This window comes from Prionailurus viverrinus, chromosome B2 (assembly GCF_022837055.1).
Source record: "Prionailurus viverrinus isolate Anna chromosome B2, UM_Priviv_1.0, whole genome shotgun sequence".
Lineage (NCBI taxonomy): Eukaryota > Metazoa > Chordata > Mammalia > Carnivora > Felidae > Prionailurus > Prionailurus viverrinus.
The window spans coordinates 8,173,116-8,199,811 of NC_062565.1; the positions used below are offsets into that span (position 1 = coordinate 8,173,116).

The window sequence follows — 26,696 nt, forward strand, 5'->3', positions numbered from 1 at the left end:
TGTGAGTTCGAGCCCCGCGTCAGGCTCTGGGCTGACGGCTCAGAGCCTGGAGCCTGTTTCGGATTCTGTGTCTCCCTCTCTCTCTGTCCCTCCCCCGTTCATGCTCTGTCTCTCTCTGTCTCAAAAATAAATAAACGTTAAAAAAATTTAAAAAAAAACAAAAACTGTCAATATATCATGAAAGGTAAAGAAAAGCTGAGTTAGTGTCTAGGTTAAAGGAGACTAAAGAGATGTGGCAACGAAGTCAAGACCTGATCCCGAACTGTGTCCTAGATCGGAAAACAGTGACTCCAAAGAACGCTGCTGGGACTCTTGACAAACTATAATCAACACTGTAGGTTAAAGTATTGTATCCATGTTAAACTCCCTGATTAAGGTTAACAACACTAATGATTATGTAAGATCCTCCTTCTTAGGAAACCCTCACTAACTATTAAGCAGTAATCTACTCTGAAATTGTTCAGGGGATAAATATCAGCCAGTCTGTCTGTATGTCTGTCTAGCCAACTCTCCAGAGAAAGCAAATTTAGCAAAGTGTTGAAGCTTGGCGAAGGCCTCACTATGCTGGAGATGTGCTATTCTTACAACTTCTCTGTAAGTTTAAAAATCATTTTAAGAAGTTGACAATTTTTCTAGGACCTATAAATAAAAACTCACTGCTATAATAGAAAAATAAAACTGTGGAAACCAGTACTTTTTTGGTCAAAATGTTCTAAAATTATTTTGAATTTCTGGGATAAATATTTATTTTATGGTTCATAAGAGCATGGAGCAGAGTCAGAAAGAAGAACCCACATCTCGGGCACTGTCACTTAAATGTTATGAAATCTTGTGCAAATCTGCTTTCCTTTGAGCCTCGGCGGGCTCATCTGCAAAGTAAAAAAATAATACCTAAAAGTATTGTTGGAAGAATAACCTGAGACAAAGTGCATGAAAAGCATAGACTATGTTTCTTTTCCCTGCCTGTATAACTTCTCATTTTATAGACCATTTCTATCCAGGTACGTTATTGGGTGTAGCAAACAGAAAGAACCAGGACATTCATCTTAGATTATAAGATATCAGGACACAGTTAGTATAGTATATGTTATCCATTTGAATGCTTATCTGCTCATATTTGATAGTTTACTCCTTAATTGTGATATAAACATGGTTCCGAGAGGCAGGAGTTAAAAAGCATGTTATGTTAAATTACCAAATATATAGTGTTGACCTACATATGCATTTAATATTAGCTCCATTACTTAGAACTACACTTATAGGTCCCTTTGAAGGTTATAAATATGAAGTTGTTAATGAACCATATTATCACTGAAAAATAATAAGATAAAAAAATAAGATAGGTCATTATAAGATTCTTTATCTGTAGAAGTTACTCCAAAGAGTCTACTCACTTCTAAAGTTGTTAATAAAAAGTGAATTCAAATTGAATATTACAATTTTAATAAATCAAGTTCATATAAAAGGCATAAAAGAATTATGTAGATCCGTGCAATTTTTTCTGAAACTTACATAAAACAAGGCATGTAATCACCATCAAAAAAACGTTAGACTAAAATATAATAAAGATGACTTTCCAAAGGATAGAGTTTATATTCTCTTTATTTAATGAAAATTCACTCTGTCCATCTCAACCGTAATACCTACCACCATTCAGCATCTGAGAGAAAAATTTACAACGACATATCCTCCTACTGTTTCGTCGTAATTATAAATTCAGAAGAGAAACAAGACAAAAATAAATGCCAAAAGGAAAACAAAACATTAAACAATCATAAGAAACAAAATGAGGGTATTTTTTTCTCAAAAAAAAAAAATTTTTTTTTTTTGACACAGAGAGAGAGTGCATGCACAGGGAAGAGGTGGGGAGAGAGAGAGAGAATCCCAAGCAGGCTCCACACTCAGTACAGAGCCCAACGTAGGGCTCGATCCCACAACCCTGGGATCATAACCTGAGCCAAAATCAAGAGTCGGATGCTCAACTGAACTAAACCACCCAGGCATCCCAGAAGTTGTTTTTTTGATTTTTTTGTTTGTTTAATGATTTTCTATAAGCTGACTACAAAAGCACAAAAAACTGTTACCATCGAACTCAAGGCTCTCAAATCATATCTGACTCTTCGTTGCCCTAAAGTTGACTTATTTTACAAAACCTGAAATACCAAGACAAACCATGGTTCCAAAATATACTCATCACTGATTTTTTTCTTACAATGGCTTGTAATTAACAGAAGGGACATATGAAAGGACTTTAGATATCAACAAAAACATGTGTCTTTCTTGCCTTATCTTTACCATCTTGACCAAAAAACAATTCCACAGAAACATGGCTCCATCCTGGAGTTATAGTCTACACATGTCTAGTACATGTCTTGTCCTGTGGGTCTCACCACACAAAACTGATATATGCGCATGATAATGAAATTCAGTTCATCAACGTCAATCAGGACTAAATGAAAAGTCAGGCAGTGCTCTGTGGCAGGCAAGAGGTCAGATTCAGAGGGCAGAAAGTTAAGGGGAGCAGCAAGGGTACACAGAGAGAAGGTTGCGGTTTTCTGAAAGAATGAACGAGTCAGGCTGAGAGGAATCAGGAGCATGATTATTCTTCAAAAGTCACTTATGGCAGAGAACACTAATAAAGATCTCACCAGTGATACCTCTTTCCTGAGGTGTTTGTTTCACTGGGTCCCTTGGACAGCTTCCTGGATGGCGAGTTCCTGCATAAGTCTGCTGTATCATTCCATGTCCATGTATCTTTTTTATACCCCCAAGAATAGTTTCTTCTGAGAAACAGCACTTACTTTCCTTCATGAGACCTTGACAAAACATTCTGCTTTTATTCACTCCAAATTAATCACCTTTGGTAAATTCTCTAACACTTCAATTTCAAGATGGTAGACAACCAAAGGGCTTCCTAGTATAGGCAAGGCCACGGTATTAGTGGTGGTGGCAGATTTCCCTCCACACAACTGAGGCTAAACAATTCTTGTCATTTTCACATTCTTCAAAGCTCCAAACATTATCACCAGTTTCCTTTACTCTTTTAGTGTGAAAGTGGGATAAGAGGAAAAGGAAAAGCACTGAGTTTTAAAAGGATTTAAAAAAGAACGATCCAATCAGAGCTCCAGTTTCTTCAAATGCCCCCAAATCCAGAGTTTTCCACAGTTCACAACGCACACACACACACACACACACACACACACACGCACGCACGCACGGGCGATAAGCTTATCTTATGGCACTTAGAACAAAAACACAGAAGATGATAAAGAGGCTACACGGGAAAAGCCAGTCCTGTAACTGCCACGTAGACAGAGTTTGGGAGGAGATAAAATCATGTTGGGGGGAGGGATGGGAAACAGACAAGGGTAGGGGTCTGGCGGGGTCTGGTATTTCTCCTTCTGAGTACAAGAGGCCTAGGCCTGGTCTAGGGAGCAATCTCATGACCATTAAGAAACAGAACACCAACAGCACCAATAGGAACAAAGGCAGAAACGAGATGTAATGCCCTAAATTCGTGGCATGTTCAAGGGTCCTTGGAAAATGTTCTGGCCTACCAATATTTGTCCGTGAGCCTGGAATCAATCAAAGGCCAACTAAGTGACCTTCAGTACAGCAAATGAATATTCTCCACTGGACACAGAATAACTATGCTGACATGTAGCTAAGTCTAATGCTTGCAGTTATTAGGTCCAAAAGAAAAATACTGATTGAAGGTCTCAGTAATAAGTCCTTGAGATTTCTTAAACTCACCTATTAGTCTCTAAACCTGCCTTGTACAGTTTCCTAACTGGGCTTCCTGGCACGGCACACAGAATGAGCTTTCAAAAACAAACACGTGATAACTGCTATTCAGGGGCTCCCTAGTGCCCACAGGACAGTCCGAGGCCACCCAGCACGGCTGACAAGGCCTGGTTTGTCCAGGGCTTGCCTGTGGCTCCTGGCTCATTCATGGAGCTCATACACTTGCAGACCCCACCAAACCCAACCAAAGACTGCAACGTGCCTTACTGTCCTAAATATCATGCATTTTGAGCACTTTAGGCTCATTAAATGTCCCGTGTTTTCTGTATTCCCAGGTCTCTCCACGTGCTGCTCCCTCCAGGGAGCCTGACGCAGAGGAAATGAACATGGTGCACGCTGGGATCTCCAGCAGCCGGGTGTTGTGGGCGCATGAAGATTACTGGAAGGAAGTGCATGGCCTCAGGGTAGAGAGAGAAGGGCAGGACCTTCTCTCTCCGTGTGAGCTTGGGCAAGTTAACTCACCACTCTGAGCTTGAGTTTCCTCCTGTGTAAAATGACCGTAATAACTTGTGAGAATGAAATTAGATAATACACGCAAAGGGCTCAGAACAATGTCAGACATACACTGATGGCTAAATGGATGCTAATTCTTACTGTTATTTTGTTAGGACGTTATTATGATTAGGCCTATAGATTACTGTGCCTGGTGGGTAGCATCGGGGTAAGTTTTCACAGATCTAGGAGCAAACAGCTGTCATCTAGTCGCACAGCACACTCTGGGTAGCATAAAGGCTGAAAGCAATCAATTTCCCTGTCTCAAAGAGCTAGACGATGCCCTCAGTTCAAACAACCCCACTGTTGGCATATTCATTCCCCACTGTGACAGTAACAAGTTATCAAACTTAGTGGCTTAACACAACACAAATTTATGATCTTACAGTTCTGGAAGTGACACGTCTCAGGGGTCTTATGGGCTAAAACCAAGATGTTAGCAGAGCTGTGTTCCTTCTGGAAGATCTAAGGGAGGATCTGTTCCTTGTCTTCTTCAGCTTCTAGAGACCGCCTGCGTTCCTAACTCATGGTCCCCTTCTTGATCTTCAAAGCACATTGCTCTGATCCTCTGAGCGTGTCCTCCACTCTCCTCCCTCTAACTTTAACCCTCACGCCTCCCTCTCACAAGAACCCTTGTGAAGACAGAGCCCACCCACACCACCTGCGACAATGTGCCAGTTCAAGGGCATTAACTTAATCACATGTGCGAGGGCCTTTGTACTACATACAGTAACACATCCATGGGTTTGGGGATCAGGATGTGGGTATCTTCGGGGGCCTATTATTCTCTCTAGCATAGCTGGTCCCACTGCTGCCATTTGGAGCCCCCATAAACAACTAATTTAATTATTGTGTTTTAGTAGTCCTCATCAGTCAATTAACTGAGCATACAGACAGAAAGTTTTCAGATTCATAACAAAGTAAAAGATGGAAGGATTGGGAAATGCAGATTACATACCAATGATCTACAAAAAGAAAGCACCTAGATTTTTAAAGGATAGTTTTAAAATATAGTTTAAAATATAGTTTATGGTTTTATAACCATATGAGAGAGAATCAAAGATTATGAAGAACTTCAAGGGGTCTTAGAGATCATTTAGTTCAATTTTCTATTTGTGAAATGAATGCCATCTGTATAAAAGCTCACACAAGGTAGAAGGTTTCCCAGCTTCCTCTCTGGGTATAGATCACCTATATAGTAACCTGCTGTTACTACAGTCTTCATGATGTACCGTTAAGTGATCTGAAATCCATAGAACAAAACTAGGGTTAGGCTAAAAACTCTATCCAAAATGGAAGTCAAAAGAGAAATGATATCCAGAAAAGTAGAATTTAAAAGATTAACTGTATGTGGTGGGATCAAATACAATTAATTGCAGAAGAATCTGAAGAGTCCTTGTAAAAGCAAAAAAAAAAAACCAATAAAAGAAGTAAAAAGGAAAAGGGCCTTGAGAAAAGGAGAGTCTCCCCAAGTGTGTTTAGGAATCAGTTTAGAATAAAGACTACTAGACAATCTAGAGTACAAAGACTCCTAAAAACATTTTTACCTTTCCCCCAAAGAAAAAAGCTTAATTTGAAAATAGGAGACTGTGGCGGCACCTGGGTGGCTCAGTCGGTTAAGCGTCCAACTTTGGCTCAGGTCATGATCTCGTAGTTCGTTAGAGCCCCGCGTCGGGCTCTGTGCTGACAGCTCAGAGACTGAAGCCGGCTTCAGATTCTGTGTCTCCCTCTCTTTGTCCCTTCCCCGCTCGTGCACTCTCTCCCTCTCACTTTCCCTCTTTCTCAAAAATAAATTAACATTCAAAAAAAAAAAAAAAAGAAAGAAAACACGAGACTCTGTAAGTAATGTAATCATGTTATGAAGTAAGGTCTAAGTGCCAGGAAGTAAAAGTGTCTTTCCATGAAGACAACTTGATGCACTCCAACAAAAAATTGTAGAAATATTTAGAAAAAGTGACAAAGCTGCATTCTATATTTCTGTTTTGCTTTTTAAAATAAAGTATGTTCTGGGGGGACCTGGGTGGCTCAGTCGGTTCAGCAGCCACCTTCGGCTCAGGTCATGGTCTCACGGTTCATGCGTTCCAGCCCCACGTCGGGTTCTGTGCTGACAGCTCAGAGCCTGGAGCCCACTTGAGATTCTGTGTCTCCCTCTTTCTCTGACTCTCCCCCACTTGCACTCTGTGTTTCTCTTTCTCAAAAATAAACATTGAAAAATTAAAAAAAATAATAAAAGTATGCTCTGCACTCTTACGCAGCTAGAATTTGGGAGAGCCGTTACGTGTCACTGAAGAAGCTCTGTATGTGACTGAAGAACAATTCCTCATCCAACATTTGCTCCAAGTGGCCACCCTGCCTTGGTTTGAATACCTCCACAAAAATCCAGTCCCTGACAGGGAAACCTATTGGGAACAGTTTCAGCAAAGCTGTCTCTGTCTGTCCCAAGGTGGCCTTCTACGTCTCTCAGGCACACGTACCCACACTCCTCAGGGCTGAGTCAAGAAGAGTACCATGGCCTCGTTATCCTCAGGGTAAATATTCTAGAAACTGCAGCTAAGGGAGTTATGATTCTTTTATGCTGACATGTATCTAAAGACATGATCTTACTCTCTGGTTCCAAAAGTGAGACAGGCAAGCAGGTGGATTTAATGTCACAATTTAATACTTCAAACCAATATGAACATTCCAACAGCCACTCTTGTCACCTCAAGATTGTTCTTCAAGTCATAGGCCTCTTAAAGATTTCATCCCAACGTCATTATTTTTTATCAAAATTTTCTTAAAAAGAAAAAAGTCTGGAATTGACAGACAAGGATCCAAAGACTTTTAAAACTTAAGTGACCTTTTCTAGGCAGACTAAGAATCTCAGTGACAATTTGAAAACACTATTAGAGTTACTTAAGATTAATGAAGACTAATGAAGGAAGACTCAATCGAAAAGAAAATAAAAACATGCAAATTTGACCTTTCATCTAAAAGTCTAAGGTCGCTCTCATTTAGCTTAGGTGATCTTACTATTAAATCTCTTATACATTAATCATCTTGCAAAAGCTAAGAGAAAAATAAATTTTACTTTATCTTGTTCATGAAAATACACTGCCTAATTTATTTCCATTATAAATTTAAGTGAGTTATACTCTTTTTTCAGCAGGCAATAAAAGACTGGAGAACTGCCCCCCACCAACCTATGCAAATACAAAACTCAATCGGGCTTTATCCACTTGGTGATTTAAATGATTAAGAAATACATATAATTTAGTTCATTATTAAGAGCTCTACTATAAAACATTAAAAACTGGCATATATTTATATTAATACTAGTATTCATTTAAAGGAGTATTCACATAAAAGTAGGTGATATGATGTATCCATGTAGAAAGGTACCCCTCTGATGTTGGGATGCTGAGACTGGGGGAGGCTGTGCACGTGTGGGCAGGGAGTATATGGGAACTCTATGTCCTTCCCTCGCAACTGTGCTGTGAACCTGAAACTGCTCTACCATGTAAAGAAAAAAAAAAGGTTCTGCTAAACCAGGACCAGGTTATTAAAATCTAAAAATGTAAGGAAGATGTTAAGGGGCTATGTTCAAAAGGTAAAAGACAGCAGAAAAGAAAAAGCACCTGAAAGCTGATTTTATGTAATGAGTTTTGCTTCTGGCTGAGGCAAACTAGCTTCTATCAGACCAGCAATCTTGCCAAGAACAATTGGAAAAAGTGAGTAAAATGTATAATATGTCCTGTTTCAACATCAAAAACTATCAAGGTAGTGAGAACCTGAGGGACCAAGATCCCCAAGAGGAGAGAAGCCCATAAGCTCCATACTTGGAGCCACTTTCTGCAGATCGATTAAATTTCTCAGATCAATCAAAATAACCAAGCTTTACCATAGAGCCTGGCAGATGCAAGTTAATTCTACCCAGAAGACGATACTTCACTGACTAGTATCTCTAGGTTCATTTTGTTTGTTTTTTTTTTTTTTATACAAATGATGGTCACCATTGAATAAAAATGATCAGGCACATGGAAAAAACAAAAGACAAATGATCAAAATCGAGAAGAAAAAAAAGACAACAGAAAGAACCAACATTAGAACCAGATATTGGAGAATTCAGAATGAGCTTTAAGATAACGGAGTTTAAAAATGTTAAAAAAATACAAAGGAAAATAAGACGAATTTCACTAGAATACTGAAATCCATGAAGAAAAAAATCAAATTGTTCTTTTTGTTTTGAGAGAGAGCATGCGTGCATGTGTGTGCATGTGTACAAGCTGGGGAGGGGCAGAGAGAGAGAATCCCAAGCAGGCTCTGCACTGCCAGTACAGAGCCTCATGTGGGGCTCAAACCCACGAACTGTGAGATCATGAACTGAGCCGAAATCAAGAGTCAGACACTTAATGGACTAAGTCACACAGGCGTCCCTCAAATTATTCTTTAGAAGAAAAAACAAATTAACTAAAATTAGAAATTCCATAGATGGGCTTGACAGCTGACTAAAAACAGATGAAGAGAGGCTTAGTGAACTAGAACAGCACTTCATGCACGCTAATGCGCACATGAATCATTTGGAGATGCGGACTAGGATTGCCGAGGTCTGGGGTGGCGTCTGGCACTCTGCGTTTCTCCAGGCACCACACCGTGACAATGGCCCAGTGACTGCTGCAAATATCAAGAAACTAAAAAAAAAAAAAAAAAAAAACAGGTGAGGAGAAAAAAATCTAGAAATACAAAGAGAACGAAGAAAGAAAAATATTAAAAAAGGATAGCTTAGACAATGGGGAAAATGATCAAAATGGCTAACATATATAAATGAAATCTCCAAAGACAGGATGAGAGAATGGAGTCCAAGAAATACCTGAAGAGAGAATGGATGACATTTTCCAAAGCTGATCAAAGAGATCAGAGTGAGTGAGATCACAGTGAGATTTAGAGTGTGCACTCTGGCAGGGGAGGGGAGTGAAGGAGTTTGTGGGGCCATCTTGGAATTCTACTTACCACATTAGACAATTCTATCAAACATCTAAGGAAGAAATAGTATAGATTCTATACAAACTCTTCCAGAAAAATGTAGAGAAAGAAATCCTTTCCGACTCATTATATGAGGCCAACATCACTCTCATACCAAAGTGAAGAAGATACCACTGAAAACTACAGGTCAAAATCCTCCATGAACAAATACGTAAAAATTCTTCACAAAATTTTAGCAAATTAACTGCAATTTTGTATCAAAAGTAATACATTATGACCAAATGAAGTTTCTCCCAGGAATGCAAGGTTGCTTTACACATTTGAAAGCATTCAGTATAGTTCACAATATTAGCAGACTTAAAACAAACTATATAATTATTTCCATAGATGAAGATAAAGTGATTAAGTTCAATATCATTCATGATTAAAACAAGTGCAAGCGTGCACTTGTGTGTTCACACACACAAACTCTGGGTAAATTGGGAGTAGAAAGGAACTTCTGTAATCCCCAAATTATAGTCAACTTTTATACCGAATGGAGAAATTCGGAAGACTTTTCCTTTGAGTTTGGGAAGAAGAGAAAATGGCCAGTTCTACTCAACAGCATACTATTAAGTCCCAGCCAGTGCAATAAGACAAGAAGTAAAAGTTATGAGGATTGGAAAGGAAGAAACAAAACTGCAATTATCAGCCGATGACAGAATTATATACATAGAAAACTCTGAAGAAAAATCTACAGAAAAATTATTAGGATTACTAAGTCAATTTAGCAAAGTTGACCAGTGAAAGGTAAGTATGTTATATATTTTTTTTTAAATTTTTTTTTAACGTTTATTTATTTTTGAGACAGAGAGAGACAGAGCATGAACGGGGGAGGGTCAGAGACAGGGAGACACAGAATCTGAAACAGGCTCCAGGCTCTGAGCTGTCAGCACAGAGCCCGACGCGAGGCCCGAACTCACGGACCGCAAGATCATGACCTGAGCCGAAGTCGGCCACTTAACCGACTGAGCCACCCGGGCACCCCAAGATAAGTATGTTAAAATCAACTATATTTTTAGATAGCAGGAACAATTAAAAAAATGAAAAACAGTCACTTTAATAGTATCAAGGGGAGGCCTCAGTGGGTTAAGTGTCCAACTTCAGCTGAGGTCATGATCACGTGGTTCATGGGTTCAGGCCCTGCATAGGGCTGGGTGCTGACAGCTCAGAGCCTGGAGCCTGCTTCAGAGTCTGTTTCTCGGTCTCTCTCTGCCCCTCCCCACCCCTTGCGCGCTGTCTCTCTCTCTCTCAAAAATAAACAAACGTTAAAAAAAATTTTTTTTTGAAGTTTATGTAGATGAGTCAAACAAAAGTCACAGACAAGAATGCTCACACCTGTCCTCAGTTGCGATACTAACAGTGGAATGTTGAAATACCCAATTCTCTTTTCACGTTAGGGTGGCTAAGCGAGCACGCAGTGGAACACTGTACAGAAATGAAAATAGACGAGCAAGAGCTACCTGCAAAAACAGACTAGTCTCAGCAACATAATCTTGTTTAAAAAAAGTGAAAATTGGGGGCTTGAGGGAGGTGCGCAGAGTGGGCACCCAGGGACAGTTCATGCCTCACTATTTTAGGACAGATCAGAGAGATTGTAACAATTCCTGAAATACCAACAATCTCAATAAGCAATAGGTTCAACTCCTGACAGAGATGTAGTGATTTTTCAGATGTGAAATTTGAGATAGCTGTATTAGCCTCCCAAACTGTATAATAATAAACAATGAAGAGAAAGATGAAAAATTATTTAACGAAGCTAAATGTGTTATAATTTACTAGAAAATCCATTTTTAAAATGATTTTATTTTTCTATATAATCTTCTCTTTGTAAATTTTTTTTTAATGTTTATTTTTGAGAGAGACAGAGCACGAACAGGGGAGGGGTAGAGAAAGAGAGAGAGGGAGAGACACAGAATCTGAAGTAGGCTTCAGGCTCTGAGCTGTGAGCACAGAGCCTGATGTGGGGCTCGAACCCTCCAATTGTGAGATCATGACCTAAGCTGAAGTCGGACGCTTAACCAACTAAGTCACCCAGCCGCCTAGGTTTTTATGTAATCTTGACACCCAAAGTGGGGCTTGAACTCACTGCCATGAGATCAAGAGTCACAAGCTCTACCGACTGAGCCAGCCAGGCACCCTGAAGAATCCACTTCTTGTTAATGCTGAACAGTTAACTTAAAACTTCAGGCAAGACTGTGTGGCAAGTATTAATTTTACTGAAAAACAGAAACAATCAAAAGTATTCCCCGCATTAAAAAAAAAAAAAAAAAGCCAAACATTCAAACACTGATGAATTCTTCCCTTTACATCAAGTACAGAACAGGTCAAACCTAATGTATGGTGTTAAAACGAGGGATAGCGGTTTCTGTCGGGGAAAGGGAGAGGGTGGCGGGGAGGGCATGACTGGAACCTCTGAGGTGCTGGCAATTTTCTGCTTCTGGATCTGCCCAGGGTGCACGGAAGTATCCACTTTAGAGAAATGTACAGCTGTACACACGTCTTCAGGCATGTTACAGCTCAGAAAACTTCCTTCTTATTAATGAAAGAGGTAAAGTTTGAAAAAGAATGGATTAAACTATAAGGACAAGAGATGAGGGGATGGAGGGAGTAGAGAACCACAAAAAAATAAAAGGGAATATTTAGGGTGCTGACGGAAGTGTCCTACACCTGGACTGCGGTAGTAGTTAAATTAATGTATGCATGTGTCAGAATTCAAAGAACTGTAGACCAAAAAAGGTGAATTTTGTCTTATGCAATAAAGTCTATTATAACTTAGATATAAAAATAATGGATTAATTCAACTTACTTTTACAGTTGTGAAAGTCGATTGTGGTGAGAAATGTGCTTTTCTCTTTGATTAAGTTAGAAATAAAATTATATGGTCTACCTGGAAAATGTTTTCCTACCTTTGTATACACAGAAATTTGTGAAATAAAAAGGTAGAAAATTTTGAGAAAACAAGGAATGATAGTCACTTTAGTTTTACTGGGGAAAATGGACTTTAAAATATATTAAATATATATATCTGTATATACAAATAAAAATATGTTTTTTCAACCAAATGTTCAAATAAGAACTCTGTATGTTTTATGTTTGATATTTACATATGGCATAATAGAAAAAATAACAAGTTCTGGGTTATTCCTTTTAGTATTTCATGTAAGTTTTGAGGAAAATTAATGGGAGGGCACAATTTTGTATTAGTTATTTCAAACAAAACAGAAAATTTTCAGTTAAGAACATATGACTTCCTCTTCAAGCTTATTAACATTTTCCCATTTCAGCCAATAAATCTAGAAACTAACTTACTTTGAGAACATTAATTTCTGAGGCATTCTGGAAAACAGTTTGCCATTATTGGGTCTCAAACTTTAAAAAAAAAATATTTTTTAATGTTTTCTTATTTTTGAGAGAGAGAGACAGAGAAACAGAGAGAGAGTGAGCGAGCAGGGGAGAGGCAAATAGAGAGGGAGACAACAGAATCCGAAGCAGGCTCCAGGCTCTGAGCTGTCAGCACAGAACCCTACACGGGGCTCGAACCCACAAACTGCAAGATCATGACCTGAGCCGAAGTCAGATGCTTAAGCAACAGAGCCACCCAGACACCGCCCCTCCCTTCCCCACCTCCCTGTATTTTTTAACTTCAAGGTTATACCATGAGCCCGTTGGGTTAAGATAGACAGCGGGGCTGCATTTTTACAGCTGCTGGCTAAATCTAGCACCTTCCTTGCCAGAGAAGTCTCTTACCACTTGTGCTGGAATTTGTGCCATTTTTGCAGCAGGAGTCCCTGGTCTCGGGTAGAACTGGTTAATAAAGAGGCTGGGGAATTTGTACTCTTCAACGAGTTTCACTGTTTCTTGAAAATCTTGGTCTGTTTCTCCAGGAAAACCACAGATGATATCTGTGGCAAGAGTTATTCCAGGAACTCTAGAAAATAACAAGACAAAAATGGAAAAAAACTCAATGCCATCCATTATTATTCTATTTCTCTGACAGTTTCTTTTCTAAATTTGTATTTTTTAAGTAGGGCCCGAACTAACACGGGGCCCGAACTAACACCCCTGAGATCAAGACCTGAGCTAAGATCAAGGGTTCGACACTTATCTGACTGTGCCACCCAGGTGACCCTCTCCGATCTTTTAAATGCCTATGTTTTGAAACTAAATTTTATTTTTAGGAAAGGGACATTTAAGCAAATAGTTTTAGAGAGTCCTAAATATTAAAAGTTTATGGACAACAGGGGCCCCTGTCCTCCTCAAGAGCCATTCCTTTTTAATTGTTCTGAATGTTTCTTTGTTCTTTTTTCTGTATTTTAAAATAGATGCTGATTCTGCTATTTCTAGATTTTTGATTTTCAGGCAATACTTATTAGCTTCTCCACTGAGGCAGCCCTTTAAACTACTCTATCCCATCCTTCTCAGTAATATCACTGCACAGTTTTTAGTTAAATTAGTCGTATTTCCAGGAGCCTAACTGCAAAGGTACTGCTCACAGACAACTGGTATACACTACCATCATGTTTTCTTTTGCCACCTTTTAATTTTTCCCAGAGTTAAAAACTTTAAAAAAAAATTTTTTTTTTTTGCTTCCTATTCTAGGTACCTGTGTCCATGTTTTCCACAAGCTCAGATTGATCAAAAACCAATATTATTTTCTAAACACTCAAGGTACTGTATAGAATTCACTTATTCAATTTCTTCCCCCTGGAAATGCCACTCCTACTTTCTCTGGTATGTGTTGTTTTCATAACGAACCAGTTGTCGTCCTTGAAAGTTGCTCTTTGGTTTTCTTCCCCCCCCCCCCTTTACCTGATCCTATATTCATAATTCTTGATTAATTCTGCTGGAGCATTCTTTCAGAAGCTTCATCAAAAAGAATGCCAGAGAAATTCTGTTACTGTCTTAGCATAATCTGAACACGTCTTAATCTACACAACTGACTGATAGTGTGGCTGTTCACAGCCCTCCAAAATGAAAAATATTAGCCATCAGAATTGTCTACTGTTTCTTTTTTTAACCTGGAAAAGTTGCTGATGAGATGTCCTGATTCACTCTGATGTAAACCTCTAACTTCTTTATATATGCCCTACATTCTTTTTGAAAACTTTTAGGATATTAATTTTTTCTCAATGTTTTTAAATTTCATGATAATAGACCTTGGATTAGGCATGAAATCTTTGTAAAGGGCACAATCGGGACACTCATGGTCTTTAGGTCTAGCAAATTTTCTTATATTATCACTTAATCATTTGTTTTAGAGATGCAACATCTCTTCTTCCTAAAGGTATCAGTTAAAGGTTTTCATAAGTTTTCCTCTGATCACTGCAATGCTCTCCATTTCCTCCAAGTTCTTGTATATTGCTCCCTGTCATTCATGGCTGAGACTCGCCATCAAGAAAGAGTGACTCTGCCCTTTCATATTAAGAATAAATTATCAAAAGCTTCTCATCAGAGATTGACTGGATAACAAGTTGCCTTTGTTTTTGATGAGCCCAAATGTTAACATCTTGAATGTCCTTTCTCTGTGGTGGAGTCTATCCCAGAGTGTGCTACAATATTCTACTGTGTGTTAACAGTATAACAATACCAAAATATCATGGACAGTATTCAAAGCTCCAATATTACTCTCGATCCATACAAAATGGGAAAAACAGCCTCAAACATTACAAACCAAAAGACACCTAACTATATCAATTTCTCTATTCCCTACATGTAGTTCTATATGAATGAATAAAACAGTTTATCCCATTTAAATATATTAGATATTTGGGGGCATAAGAGAGAACAAAGGATATAACCATGAGGAAAGGGAAATACAAATGGCGTCGTAAAAACATTGGCTTTCCATATCTTGTTTGGATAATACTTTAATTACTGTGTGGAAGAAGAATGGCATTGATTTTTAAAAATATTTCTTTCTTGAGTTCTACTTGGTCTCATCCAGCTATTAATCTGGCTGACCCTGAATTAGTGAGGTAAGTTCCAAAGGCTAGAACTTTTCTCTGTGTTGGTAAACAGAAAAAGAGATAATGTGCACAGAGAAAAATGAAACAGAGCATATTTGAAAAGCAATTTTTTTGATTTTTATGGTGATATAAAAACATTCTTCTTCAGAGGTGATTATCAAAATTACATTTGAAAATCATAAAAAACATGTTTTGACAGTAAGCTGTAGATAAAAAGACCATTTTCTAGACTTACTAAAAGCATGTTGAATAGAAAAAGTATGTCAACAAGTTTAATTAGCAAATGTTTACACTTGACTTATAACTACTGAACAAAAGAAATCCACAACTAAAACTGTAAGTAATAGATCACAGCAGAAATGACAGAGAAGAGTCTATCTCCCTTAGGAAATAAATTAAAAAAAAAAAATCTTAGAAACTGCCTGTGAAATACTGTAGAAACCAAGACAATTGGTTATTGTCGTAGGCTGTGAATTGGAATGAATTTGGCACTCGACTATGGGGTATTCCCAAAGGAAAGTACCTTACTGATTCCCCCTCCCCCAATCCTCCTTGACCCCGGATAGCTGAGCTCAGTATTATGCAACACCTGCTTACTTTGGCATTAAGGCCCACAGTGAAGGAGAAAAGAGAAATCTTTCCAGGAGTCCTCTTAAATGTTAAAAAAGGGGATGTCCAATGTGTGAATATATTTGAAAATCTACACAGAAAGTTGACTGATAACAAAGGAGAGGACAGGCCAACTATGAATTTGTAAAAGACCTATGTTAGTCAGTATATAAAAGTAAAAACAGTTTATTTGGTTTCTAAGGATGTAAGAATATAAACTGATTGCCTATAAAACGTTTCTAAAGTAAAGACTACACTTTAATGTTAGATGAGGCTCATCTATACGTTAATTTTATACATGCAAATAATGTTTCTTAAAAATAATTAGGCTCTTTAGGTGAACCAACTTAAAAAAAAAACCCTCATATTTATACTGTTAATTTACCTAGTAAATAATTCTCTTCAGTTCATAAGAAAATCAAGTAAGTCTGAAGTGAACTAATTTCTAAATTAATTAAGTGGCTATGAGGAAATTTAAGGAGTGTAAAATAGAACATTAATCCAAATATTTAATATGCTAATTACCAGCGAATGCTGTTTTTGAAAAGCAATGAATTTTCAAAATACTAAAATTTTTAAAAATGATCATTTCCACATATGTATTGAAAGCTGTAAGCCTAATGAATATAATTACTAGGTATTCTATGTTTTTAAAATTTAAAAGACCTTCTATATTTATGTTTTCATAGCAGTATGAGAAAATAAGTCTGAAAGAAAGATGAAAATGTTCTCTTAGCTTAATTGACAGGTACATTTTGACCCACTATTTTTTTCTGGCGTATACAAGCTTTTTACCGGCAAAATGGGTTCATTAAATAGCTTGGGAATAGAATTAATGAGAAAGATTCTAATTACACATCGGCAGTGGCAGAACTGGTTCTATGATCAGTTCCGCAAATCTATCAATCAGGAGGGTATCAGGAGAGCATGACCTCTTTGCTGGCCAGAGGCTAGGATTTAAGAGAGTCCCAAATATTTTAAGACTTAATTATTTACCCTGAGTAAAAATAAACACATACTTACACACCCCATAGTGTATTTGAAATACCACTTAAAATGTTGTACTTTAATCATCTCAAGACTTTCACTTGCAATTTGGTGTTCTACTGGCAAAAAATGGAAAAAGGATGAGCTTCAAATTTCATATGTGGAAAAATTAAGACTAATGCACACATTCTATTTATTTCAAGAGAAAGAAATAAAAATAACCAAAAAAAGAACCAGATCTATTAAAATTATTATGCATAAACAAACATGTAGCTAAAAGAAATATTTTTTAAAGTTGATTTATTTATTTTGACAGAGTGAGTGTGAGTGGGGGAGGCAAGCCCCACGCTATCAGCACAGAGCCTGAAGTGGGGCTTGACCTCACGAATCATTAGATCATGACCTGAGCCCAAATCAAGAGTCAGACACTTAACCGACTGAGCCACCCTGGCACCCCAAGAAACAGTTTTTAGTTCTGAATAAAAGTAAAAACACATCTAAATATATGGGATGCAGCTTCAAGAAGTACTTAGAAATTCATGACTTGAAATGTCTGTGTCACAAAGAGGTAAACACAATAGTCTAAGCTTCCACCTCAAGAAGCTAAAAAAGAGGAGCAAATCAAACCCAAAGTAGGATTAAAAAGTAAATTATTAAATAACGGTTTAAAAAAAAACAGTGAAATAGAAAATAGAGAAAAAAATCAATAAAAGTTAAGGTATATATTTGAAACAAAACAGTAAAATTACTGAACTATTAGCAAGACTGACAGGAAAAAGGAAAACAAATGACAGCTTCAGGTATGAAGGAGGAGAAAGCACCACAGATGCTACCAACATTAAAAAGAAAAAGACACTAAAGGTATATTATGAACAATTTTGTGCAGAGACATTAAAAACTTAAGCTGAAATGAGCAAATTCTTAAAAAAAAAAGACATAAATTATTAAAACTGACTCAAGAAGAAACAGAAAATCAAAATAGCCTTTTATGTATTAGAAAAATTATATTTGAAATTAAAAATCTTGCCACCAAAAGAAAACAATATGAAACAACCCAGGCCCAGAAGGCTTCACAGGTGAATTATATGAAACATTTAAGAAAGAATAAAACCAATTCTATAGAAACTACTTTAAAGATAGATGAAAAAGGAACTCATTTTATAAGTCCAGCAGCAGTTGATATAAAAACCAGAGAAAGAGATTAGAAATAAATTCTAGACCAATATATTTTATGAAAACAGAGACACTTAACAAAATATTAGCAAAATGGGCACAGAAACATATAAAAAGGATTGTTTGTCATGATCAAGTTGTTTTTATTTTTTTTTAAGTTTATTTATTTATTTTGAGAGAGGGCAGAGAGAGTCAGTGAGAGAGGAGTAGAGAGAGAGAAAGAGAATCCCAACCAGGGATTCAAAGTGGGGCTCGAACCCAAGAACTGCGAGATCACAGCCTCAACCACAACCAAGAGTTGGGTGCTCAACCAACTGAGCCCCCCAGGCGCCCCAATCATGATCAAGTTTTAATTCCAAGAATGCAAATTTGACATACAAATTTTGATTAATGCAGTAAGCCTATTAAAAGAATAAAGGGTAAAACCCACATGGTGATCTCAGTAAATGCAGAAAACTAACTTGACAAATCCAACACCCATTCATGATAAAAATTCTCCATAAACAAAGAATAGAGAAAAATTATCTCAACCTGATAAGGGGTCTACAGCAATTATCACTGAAAAAAAATTTTTTTTGATGTTCATTTATTTTTGACAGAGAGAGAGGGAGACACAGAATCTGAAGCAGGCTCCAGGCTCTGAGCTGTCAGCACAGAGTCTGATGCAGGACTCGAACCCATGAACCACGAGATCATGACCTGAGCCAAAATCGGGCGCTCAACCAACTGAGCGACCCAGGTGCCCCTACAGCAATTACCAATTTTAATTTTTTAAAAAATTTTAATGTTTATTCTATTTTTGAAAGAGACAGAGCATGAGAGGGGGAGGGGCAGAGAGAGAGGGAGACACAGAATCCCAAGCGGCTCCAGGCTCTGAGCTGTCAGCACAGGGCCCGATGCGGGGCTTGAACCCATAAACCACAAGATCATGACCTGAGTAGAAGTCAGATACTTAACCGACTGAGCTACTCAGGTGCCCCTCATTTTTAGTGGTAAAAGACTGAATGCATTTCCGCTCAGATTAGTAAAAAGGCAAGGATTTCTGTTCTCACTTCTATAATTCAATATATTATGGAGATTGTAGTCAGTGCAAGAAAGGTAAGAAAAAGAAAAGCATATAGGTTTTTGCAGATGACATGACCTTGTATGTGGAAACTCGAAGGAATCTAATGAACCTACTAGAATAAGCCAGTTTAGCAGAGCTAAAGATGAATATATAAAAATCACCTGTACACTTTATATTAGTAATGAACAGTCAGAAAATGAAATCAAGGTCGGGACACCTGGGTGGCCCGGTCGATTAAGTGTCTGACTCTTGATTTGGGCTTAGGTAATGATATCATAGTTCTTGAGATCGAGCCCCACGTCCAGCTCTACACTGACAGTGTGGGGCCTGCTTGGGATTTTCTCTCTCTCCCTCTGTGCCTCTCTCTCACTTGCTCTCTCTCTCTCTCTCTCTCTCTCTCTCAAAAATAAATAAATAAATAAATAAACATAAAAAGAAAAAAAAAAACCAAGGACACAATTCCATTCACAATAGCATAAATAATACTTAAGAATAAATTTGGGAAGTCTAAGACCTACACTCTAGAAACAGGACTTAAAGAGATTTTCTTAAAATTTACTGAAATTAAAGAATATCTAAGTAAATAGAAAATATATAATTTTCATGGATTGGAATATTTTATGGTTAAGATTGCATGTCTCTTCAAACTGATACACATATTCAATGCAACTGCTACCAAAATGTCAGCACATTTTTCTGCAGAAATTGAAAAGCTGATTCTAAAATTTGTATGGAAATGCAAAGGACTTAGAGTAGCCAGAGAAAAAAAGGACAAAGTTGGTGGAATGGATGAACCTGACTTAAAGACTTACTATAAACCTACAGTAATCACAGCAGTGTGGTATTAGGATAAAGACACAGCAATGGAACACGGACAGCCCCAAAATACACCCATACATTTATACATTTATGGTTAATTACTTTTCAACAAATATACTTGTATGGTTAATTAATTTTCAACAAAACCGCCAAAGCAATTCAATGAGGTCGAGACAATGTTTTCAATAAACGATGCTAGAGCAAATGGATACCATACGCAAAGTAAACAAACAAACAAAAAGAACTTATTGGACCCTTACCTTATGGTATGCACAGAAAGTCTTTTAATACTAAATCTAAATGTAAGAACTGGAATTACTAAATTTCCCGAAGAAAATATGGGAAGAAATCTTTGTGTCCTCGATAGAGTTCAGCGAAGACTTCTTAGCTAGAACGCTAACACCAAAAGCACAATAAAAGAAAAAAAAAATTGGGTAAACTGGACTTACTGGAAAAACGCCATAAAGAAAACAAAAAGACAAGTCATAGACAGGAAGAAATTATTTGCAAATCATGTATGTGATGAAAATATTTGTATTCAAAATATATGAAGAACTCATATGAGTCACTAATAAAAAGACAAACAACATAACTGTACAATGGGCAAAGGATTTTAACCAACACTTCACTGAAGAAAACAGATGAATAGCTAATAAGTGCATAAAAAGCTGCCTCAACGTCATTAGTTTGCAGAGTAACGCAAGTTAAAACCGTGTTAAGATGGCACACACACTCAGTTGGAGAAGGCTGTATTAAACAAAAAAACACTAAAAAAATAACAGACATTGATGTACATCTAGAGAAACAGAAACACTTATCCGTTGTAGGTGGGAATTCAAAACTTTCCAGTCACTTTGGAAAACAGTGTGGCAGTTTCCTAAAAAGTGAAACACTTACTGCGACTAAGAAAGTTTCTATCCTAGCAATCTACCCAAGAGAAATTAAAACGTGTGTCCACACAAAGACTTTTATGTGGATTTTTACAGTGACATTCCTCATTATGGCCCCAAACTGGAAATAGTCCAAATGTCTGTCAACTGGTAAATGGATAAACAAAATGAACAATGAAAATTTACCTACAAAGAAAAGAGAACCAATTACTGATACGTGCACCACACAGATGGACCTTGAAAAACATTCTGAAGTAAAAGAAGGAAGACACAAAAGATTACTTATTGTTTAATTCCATTTATATGAAATTTCTATAAGAAGCAAAATTAGACAGAAAACAGATCAGTCGTTGCTTGGGTCTCAGGGGGGGAGCAGGGATTGACTCCAAGTAGGCATTGAGAAACTTTTTCTTGTAAGTAAAGCATTCTAAAACTGCACTGTGATGATAGCTGCACAAATTCTTAATTTACTAAGAATTTCAAACTATAACTTACATTAAGTGCAAACTGCATGGTATCTAAATTATACCCATAATAAACCTGTTAAAAGTGGGGTGGGGTGGGGAGGAAGCCTTTCTGAAGACAGAAAGGTAGCAGGAAACCTCCATTAGGTACTCTCTTCCAAAGAGTCCTAACAACTGAACTTTCGACAGGATGTAGCCAAAGAATTAAACATGGCCAAATAGGAGGGAAGGGCAGAGATAAAAAAGGTTAAGGTCAAGGTCGAAAGGAAATTATGTTCTGAGCAGGACGGCAAGAAGGACTATGTCCCAGCTACCAACAGACAACAACAAGGTATCATTCTGTTCATCCTAAAAAAGGAAATTTAAGGAGAAACAGCATGACATTTTCAAGTAAATTTGAGAAAACTGTCAGCAGCTTTAAAATTACTTTCACACTTCTATGAAAAACAATTTTTTAAGTTTATTTATTTTGAGGTGGGGGGGGGCAGGAGAGGGGCAGAGAGAGAGGGAGACAGAGAATCCCAAGCAGGCTCAGCACTGCCAGTGCGGAGCCTGACACGGGGCTTGAACCCACAAACTGTGAGATCATGACGTGAGCCAAAATCAAGAGTGGGACACTTAACAGATTTGACCGAGCCACCCAGGCGCTCCTGAACAACAAATCTTAAAGGACATGAGCTGAGAAAGAAAAAGCGCCTATACATCAGCATAAGGGTTAAAAAGCCGTAAGTCACTAAGACAAAGACAGACCGGCGTACCTCTGGATGACCCTCATCTTCATATGGGTATCTGGGAGAAAAATCTCCCCTTGCGTATATAACTAAGAGGCTCTTTTACTAACGAGTTGCATGCTCTACAGCAAATTACTTAGCCTTGGTAGGCTTTGGTTTCCTTTTCTCTAAAACTGGGAGAGTAAGAGTACTCCTACATAAGATTAAGGAGGTAGTGCATGTACTAATTGCTATGGACAGTGCCAGCCACAGACTGCCTGTTATGTTTTAGCTATCATTACTGTAACCCTGTCAAAGAAATGACAACAACTACCATCTATTGGATGATACTAAGTGCCAGGCAATGTGTTAGCAACTTAGGTAACTTCTAGTTTAACCTCTGGGAGACACAGGGAAAGTACCCTCAGGGAAATAAGATTGAGTGGTAAATTGCCCAGAGTTGCAGAATCACTAGATGATACGGCAGTCTTCTCTCCACCCGCGTCACTGAGGTGCTCACTGAACTGATGTACTAGAAGCAGTGGCTGATCATGAGTTTATGTTAAAAATATTCAGTAATAATATTTGCAAAGCAATTTACTACAGCAAGTAAAACTTGCCTCTATCTGCAGAATTGTGTTTTAAAGAGGGTAATTGTGGTCTCCAAAGGTTAAATGATTTACCGAAGGTCACCACGCCATTGCTGGAAGAATCATAATTCAAACCCAAACCTTTCCACCTGGTTGGTGCTCTTTCCACAAATGTACCTCAATGAATACGGAGGCATTTCAAACCTAAATGGCTATATGCTAAATTTATTCTTCATAAGGTATTTTCTTGTTTTTATCATTATCATCACTCATCAAGAAGCAGGTAGATATAATTATTCCTATCTCCAGATGGCTGAGAGAGAGGAAGCAGCAACAGTATCGGTAGAAAGAAATGAGATTTTAAATCTGGATTTGGGTCCCTGGTTTCTAGTCACGTTTTCACAAGTGTTGTTACTGTTCTGAGCCTCAGGTCCTTCTCTTCTACAAAACGGGGATAAGAGCACATCCCTTCCTGGGCTGTTGAGAGATCAAGTGATGTGATGAATATAAAGCATTTATAATAGCAGCTGGCACACAGATGCTTAATAGATGTCAACTTGCTTCTGTGTCCCTTAAGGAATGAACGGAAGTGAGGAACAACAACACTCTACCAAATACCTTGAACCTGGACTCCTCCACCTTTCAGTACACCAATGGCCCATAATTGCTGCTCGCATTTCTTTTGTACTTTGTGCCGTAGATCGGTACTAGCAGAAAATGATCTAAGGAGTAACTGAGGAGCGTTTAAGAGACAAACAGAGTTTGCATGACACGATCAGGTTGATATTCTTTATCACAGAAAAAAAAAATTAGAAGACCTTAACATTTGGTGAATTGATTTATGTGTAAAGTATAAAAAAAAAAAAAACCCAAATGCTCTAGATGTGAATAATATTCTGGCTGTGGTGCAGCTTGACAAAATTCCTAAAATATCTAATGAAGGAATTATACTACTGCTTAGCTTGTTTCTGGAATTTTAATTATGTTGAAAGTGCACAAATGAAAAACTAGTTAATACTAGTTGAGAATTTAAACCTACTAAATATAAATAAATAAAAACAGCTCAGAAATTACTTAGAAAGTAAATGGCTTCATGAGCAGTTCTGTAGATAATTTTCTCTTTGGTGAAGTCTCCTCAAATGAATAAATATCTGTCTACCCGTGCATCCATTTGTCCGTCCACCTGTCCATCCATCCATCCATCCATCCATTTCTCTTTTTTGTGTTCACTGATTAAGTACCTAGAATCACTCTTCTGATGTTAAACTCATGAGAGGTTGGTGGGTGTCTGCAGTATGCATTTCTGATAGGCATGCTGATCATGAGTAAGAGGTAAAGAAACAAAAAGTCAAAGAAATGCCAGTGCCAATATAGCCCTTTCTTTACGCCATTCTAAAATTTCTTCTCTCAGAGTCTGTGGATTCCTGAAAATTGCATGCAAATTTTTATGTGTATATTTCAGGGAGAAGTGACTACAGTTTTCTTCTGATTCTAAAAGTCTTCTGTGACCCAAATAAGGTTAGGAGATACTTCTATGAATGCTTTCAGATCAGCCAAAAAATTATTAGGGGGAGAAAAAAAACACAAGCAACTTTTGACCTAATGACACAGTGTATGTAAGAGACATTTATTTTTTTTCCTAAGAGAAAAGGTTCATCTGACTACAATGAGTGAAGTCATCATCTCTGCAGTAGTAGATTTAGTATAATCTGGAAGCTGAGTTACATATTGCTGTTTCATTTGTTTTGTTTGAAAATTAAAAATAGTCAGTTACTGCCAATTTCATAAAGTTTAACCTAATATAAAGTCAGCGATATAAAATGGGCCCCACCCAGTCAGTTATTATATTATTTTGGAGATGATGAAAACTGGTGTTACTCTAACTAACATCTCAGCCTCACACTCATCTACTTTTAATCGTATTACTGGGGCCAGAGTCCAAAAAAGTACATTTGATTCCTTTGGCAGTTGGCCTCCTGTTAGGTCTTGAGAAAGAAGGTGTGACAGGAGATCAGAAGCAGGGAGAAACTTCGGTGCCTCTCAAAGTGGTCACTTCCTGCTGGTGAGGTGGCAACCCCTGGGGTCGGTGCTCCCAGGACCCAGTAACACAGACTCTGCCCTTCTGCTCCCCCAGCCCTCTTGGCAGCAACTGCTTTCAGTAATTATTACCCTCTGGTTATCTCATCTCCCCACCTTTACTTTTCCAGCCTTCTAACTTCTATGTCCTAAGTTCCTTGTACTAAATATCTTCTGATAGGTAACCCTTGCATAGTTTTTCTTTCTAACTGGGCCGAGATCGAAACAATCAAACTCACCAGTGTCCTATTCTACGACCTTAATGAAGTTACATTTACACAAACCACATTGTGTTGGGGTACAGTAATAGATGATAGGGCTAGTAAAGCCTCAACTCTGTTTGCACACTGAATACAAAGAATATAGATGTATTCCTATAAATGAGTATGTATGTTCTTCAAAGCAGAACACAAAATTTGTGAATGTTAGAGAGAAGTTTACATCTAATTTGGTTGAAGAGACAGTTTTCAAATATTAGCCAAAATCTGCTGGTAATTCACATACTAATTATAAGTGATATTTAAAATCCAAGATAGCCTTTTAAAGCCTCTTTCTGGGAAAAAATGTAGTAGCAATTAGGTTTTTTTTTTAATTATTACCTCTCTTCAAAATCAATAAAACTACTTAACATTTTTTTAATGTTTATTTTTAGAGACAGAGAGAGAGAGAGAGAGAGAGAGGGAGGGGCAGAGAGAGACACACACACACACAGAATCTGAAGCAGGCTCCAGGCCCCCAGCTGTCAGCATAAAGCCCAAAACGGGGCTCGAACTCATGAACCGTAAGATCATGACCTGAGCCGAAGTCAGACGCTCAACCACTGAGCCACCCAGGCATCCCAATAAAACTACGTTTAATATGCTAAATAAAAATCCAGATGGCTTATTTAGTTTAAATTTGGTACAATTTTAGTTTCTGGAATAAAAAAGGTAGTTAACAAAAAAAAAAAAAAAAAAAGGCGCAAAAAAGGGAGGGGTGCCAAGCAGGCGCAGAGGACATCAAAGAATTTAGTGTCATCCACTATGTTCCTAAACCCAGGATAAATCATGAATATACAGTTTGGCTTCAAGCAAAAAACCAAATGAATCACTACTGTTAACTAAAAATTAAGTAAATACTGTGTTAAGTAAGTTTTTTATCCCATAACGTTATGCCTGCATTCCACAGCAAATATTTTGGAATAAGCACAAAGCCTTACATAAGACCAAAGATATTGCTTTAAAAAGTGTAAGTAAGCATACTGAGTAATATTGTTATAATATTTAAAAGGAACCATATTAAATCTCAAAGAGTTTTTACACATCTGTTATTAAAATCATTTTATGATATTGCTGGTTGAAGTGAAGGTATTTACTATCTACAGTACTGTTAACACAATTCTTATATGAGTTTTTCTGTTTCTATGGTAACATGAATTATAAGGTTCAATGAAGCCAGATTCAGTAATGTGTATTTTTCTGTTATTCAAGGTGAAAAGGAAATGAAACATTTCCAACATTCATAAACTGCAGCAAATGTCTGAATTCCATTTAGAGATAAGATGATAATTACTAAAGTAATTAGAATTCTTCCTGGATGGAATTATTTTGCACACAGTGGAAATTTAGATTTGGGAATGAAAGCAGGGGCCAGAGTATATTCAGCATCAGTAATTAATTACAACCAAAACCAATATGGTCTTCTGATACCTTGGAACAGACTATACCTTCTTCTGTCTGCTTCTGACTATAATGTGAAAGAAAACTGGTCCCCCCACCCCCATCCCTTAAGTCAGAAAGATAACGTGGGCGAAATCATTTTATTCAAGAGAAAATCCAATTACAGAAATAATCAACTTTTCCTTCCTGCTTTATTTTTTTCATATTTGAAAGGGCATTCACATTAGCAGAACCAATTAAATGAATATCAGGACAGGGCAAAAACTATAAAGTTAAACAAGTTTCTTAAATCTTTTAAAATTACAGTTTGAAAAAAAAAACCCACTTATTGAAATTTTAGAGAGTCAAACCCAGATCACAGCATTCTTTAATAGGAAAGCACAATTGG

General features: G+C 37.5%; 1 protein-coding gene across 8 annotated transcripts in view; it reads right to left on the reverse strand.

Annotated features, from left to right (window-relative positions):
- CDKAL1 (CDK5 regulatory subunit associated protein 1 like 1) overlaps positions 1-26,696 on the reverse strand; it is a 712,098-nt gene that overhangs the window by 200,619 nt on the left and 484,783 nt on the right. For all 8 annotated transcript variants that reach the window (XM_047858501.1, XM_047858499.1, XM_047858493.1 and 5 more), the window contains one exon: positions 13,048-13,228. In XM_047858501.1, the coding sequence (XP_047714457.1) occupies positions 13,048-13,228 (181 nt within the window). The remainder of the gene's footprint in view (positions 1-13,047; positions 13,229-26,696) is intronic.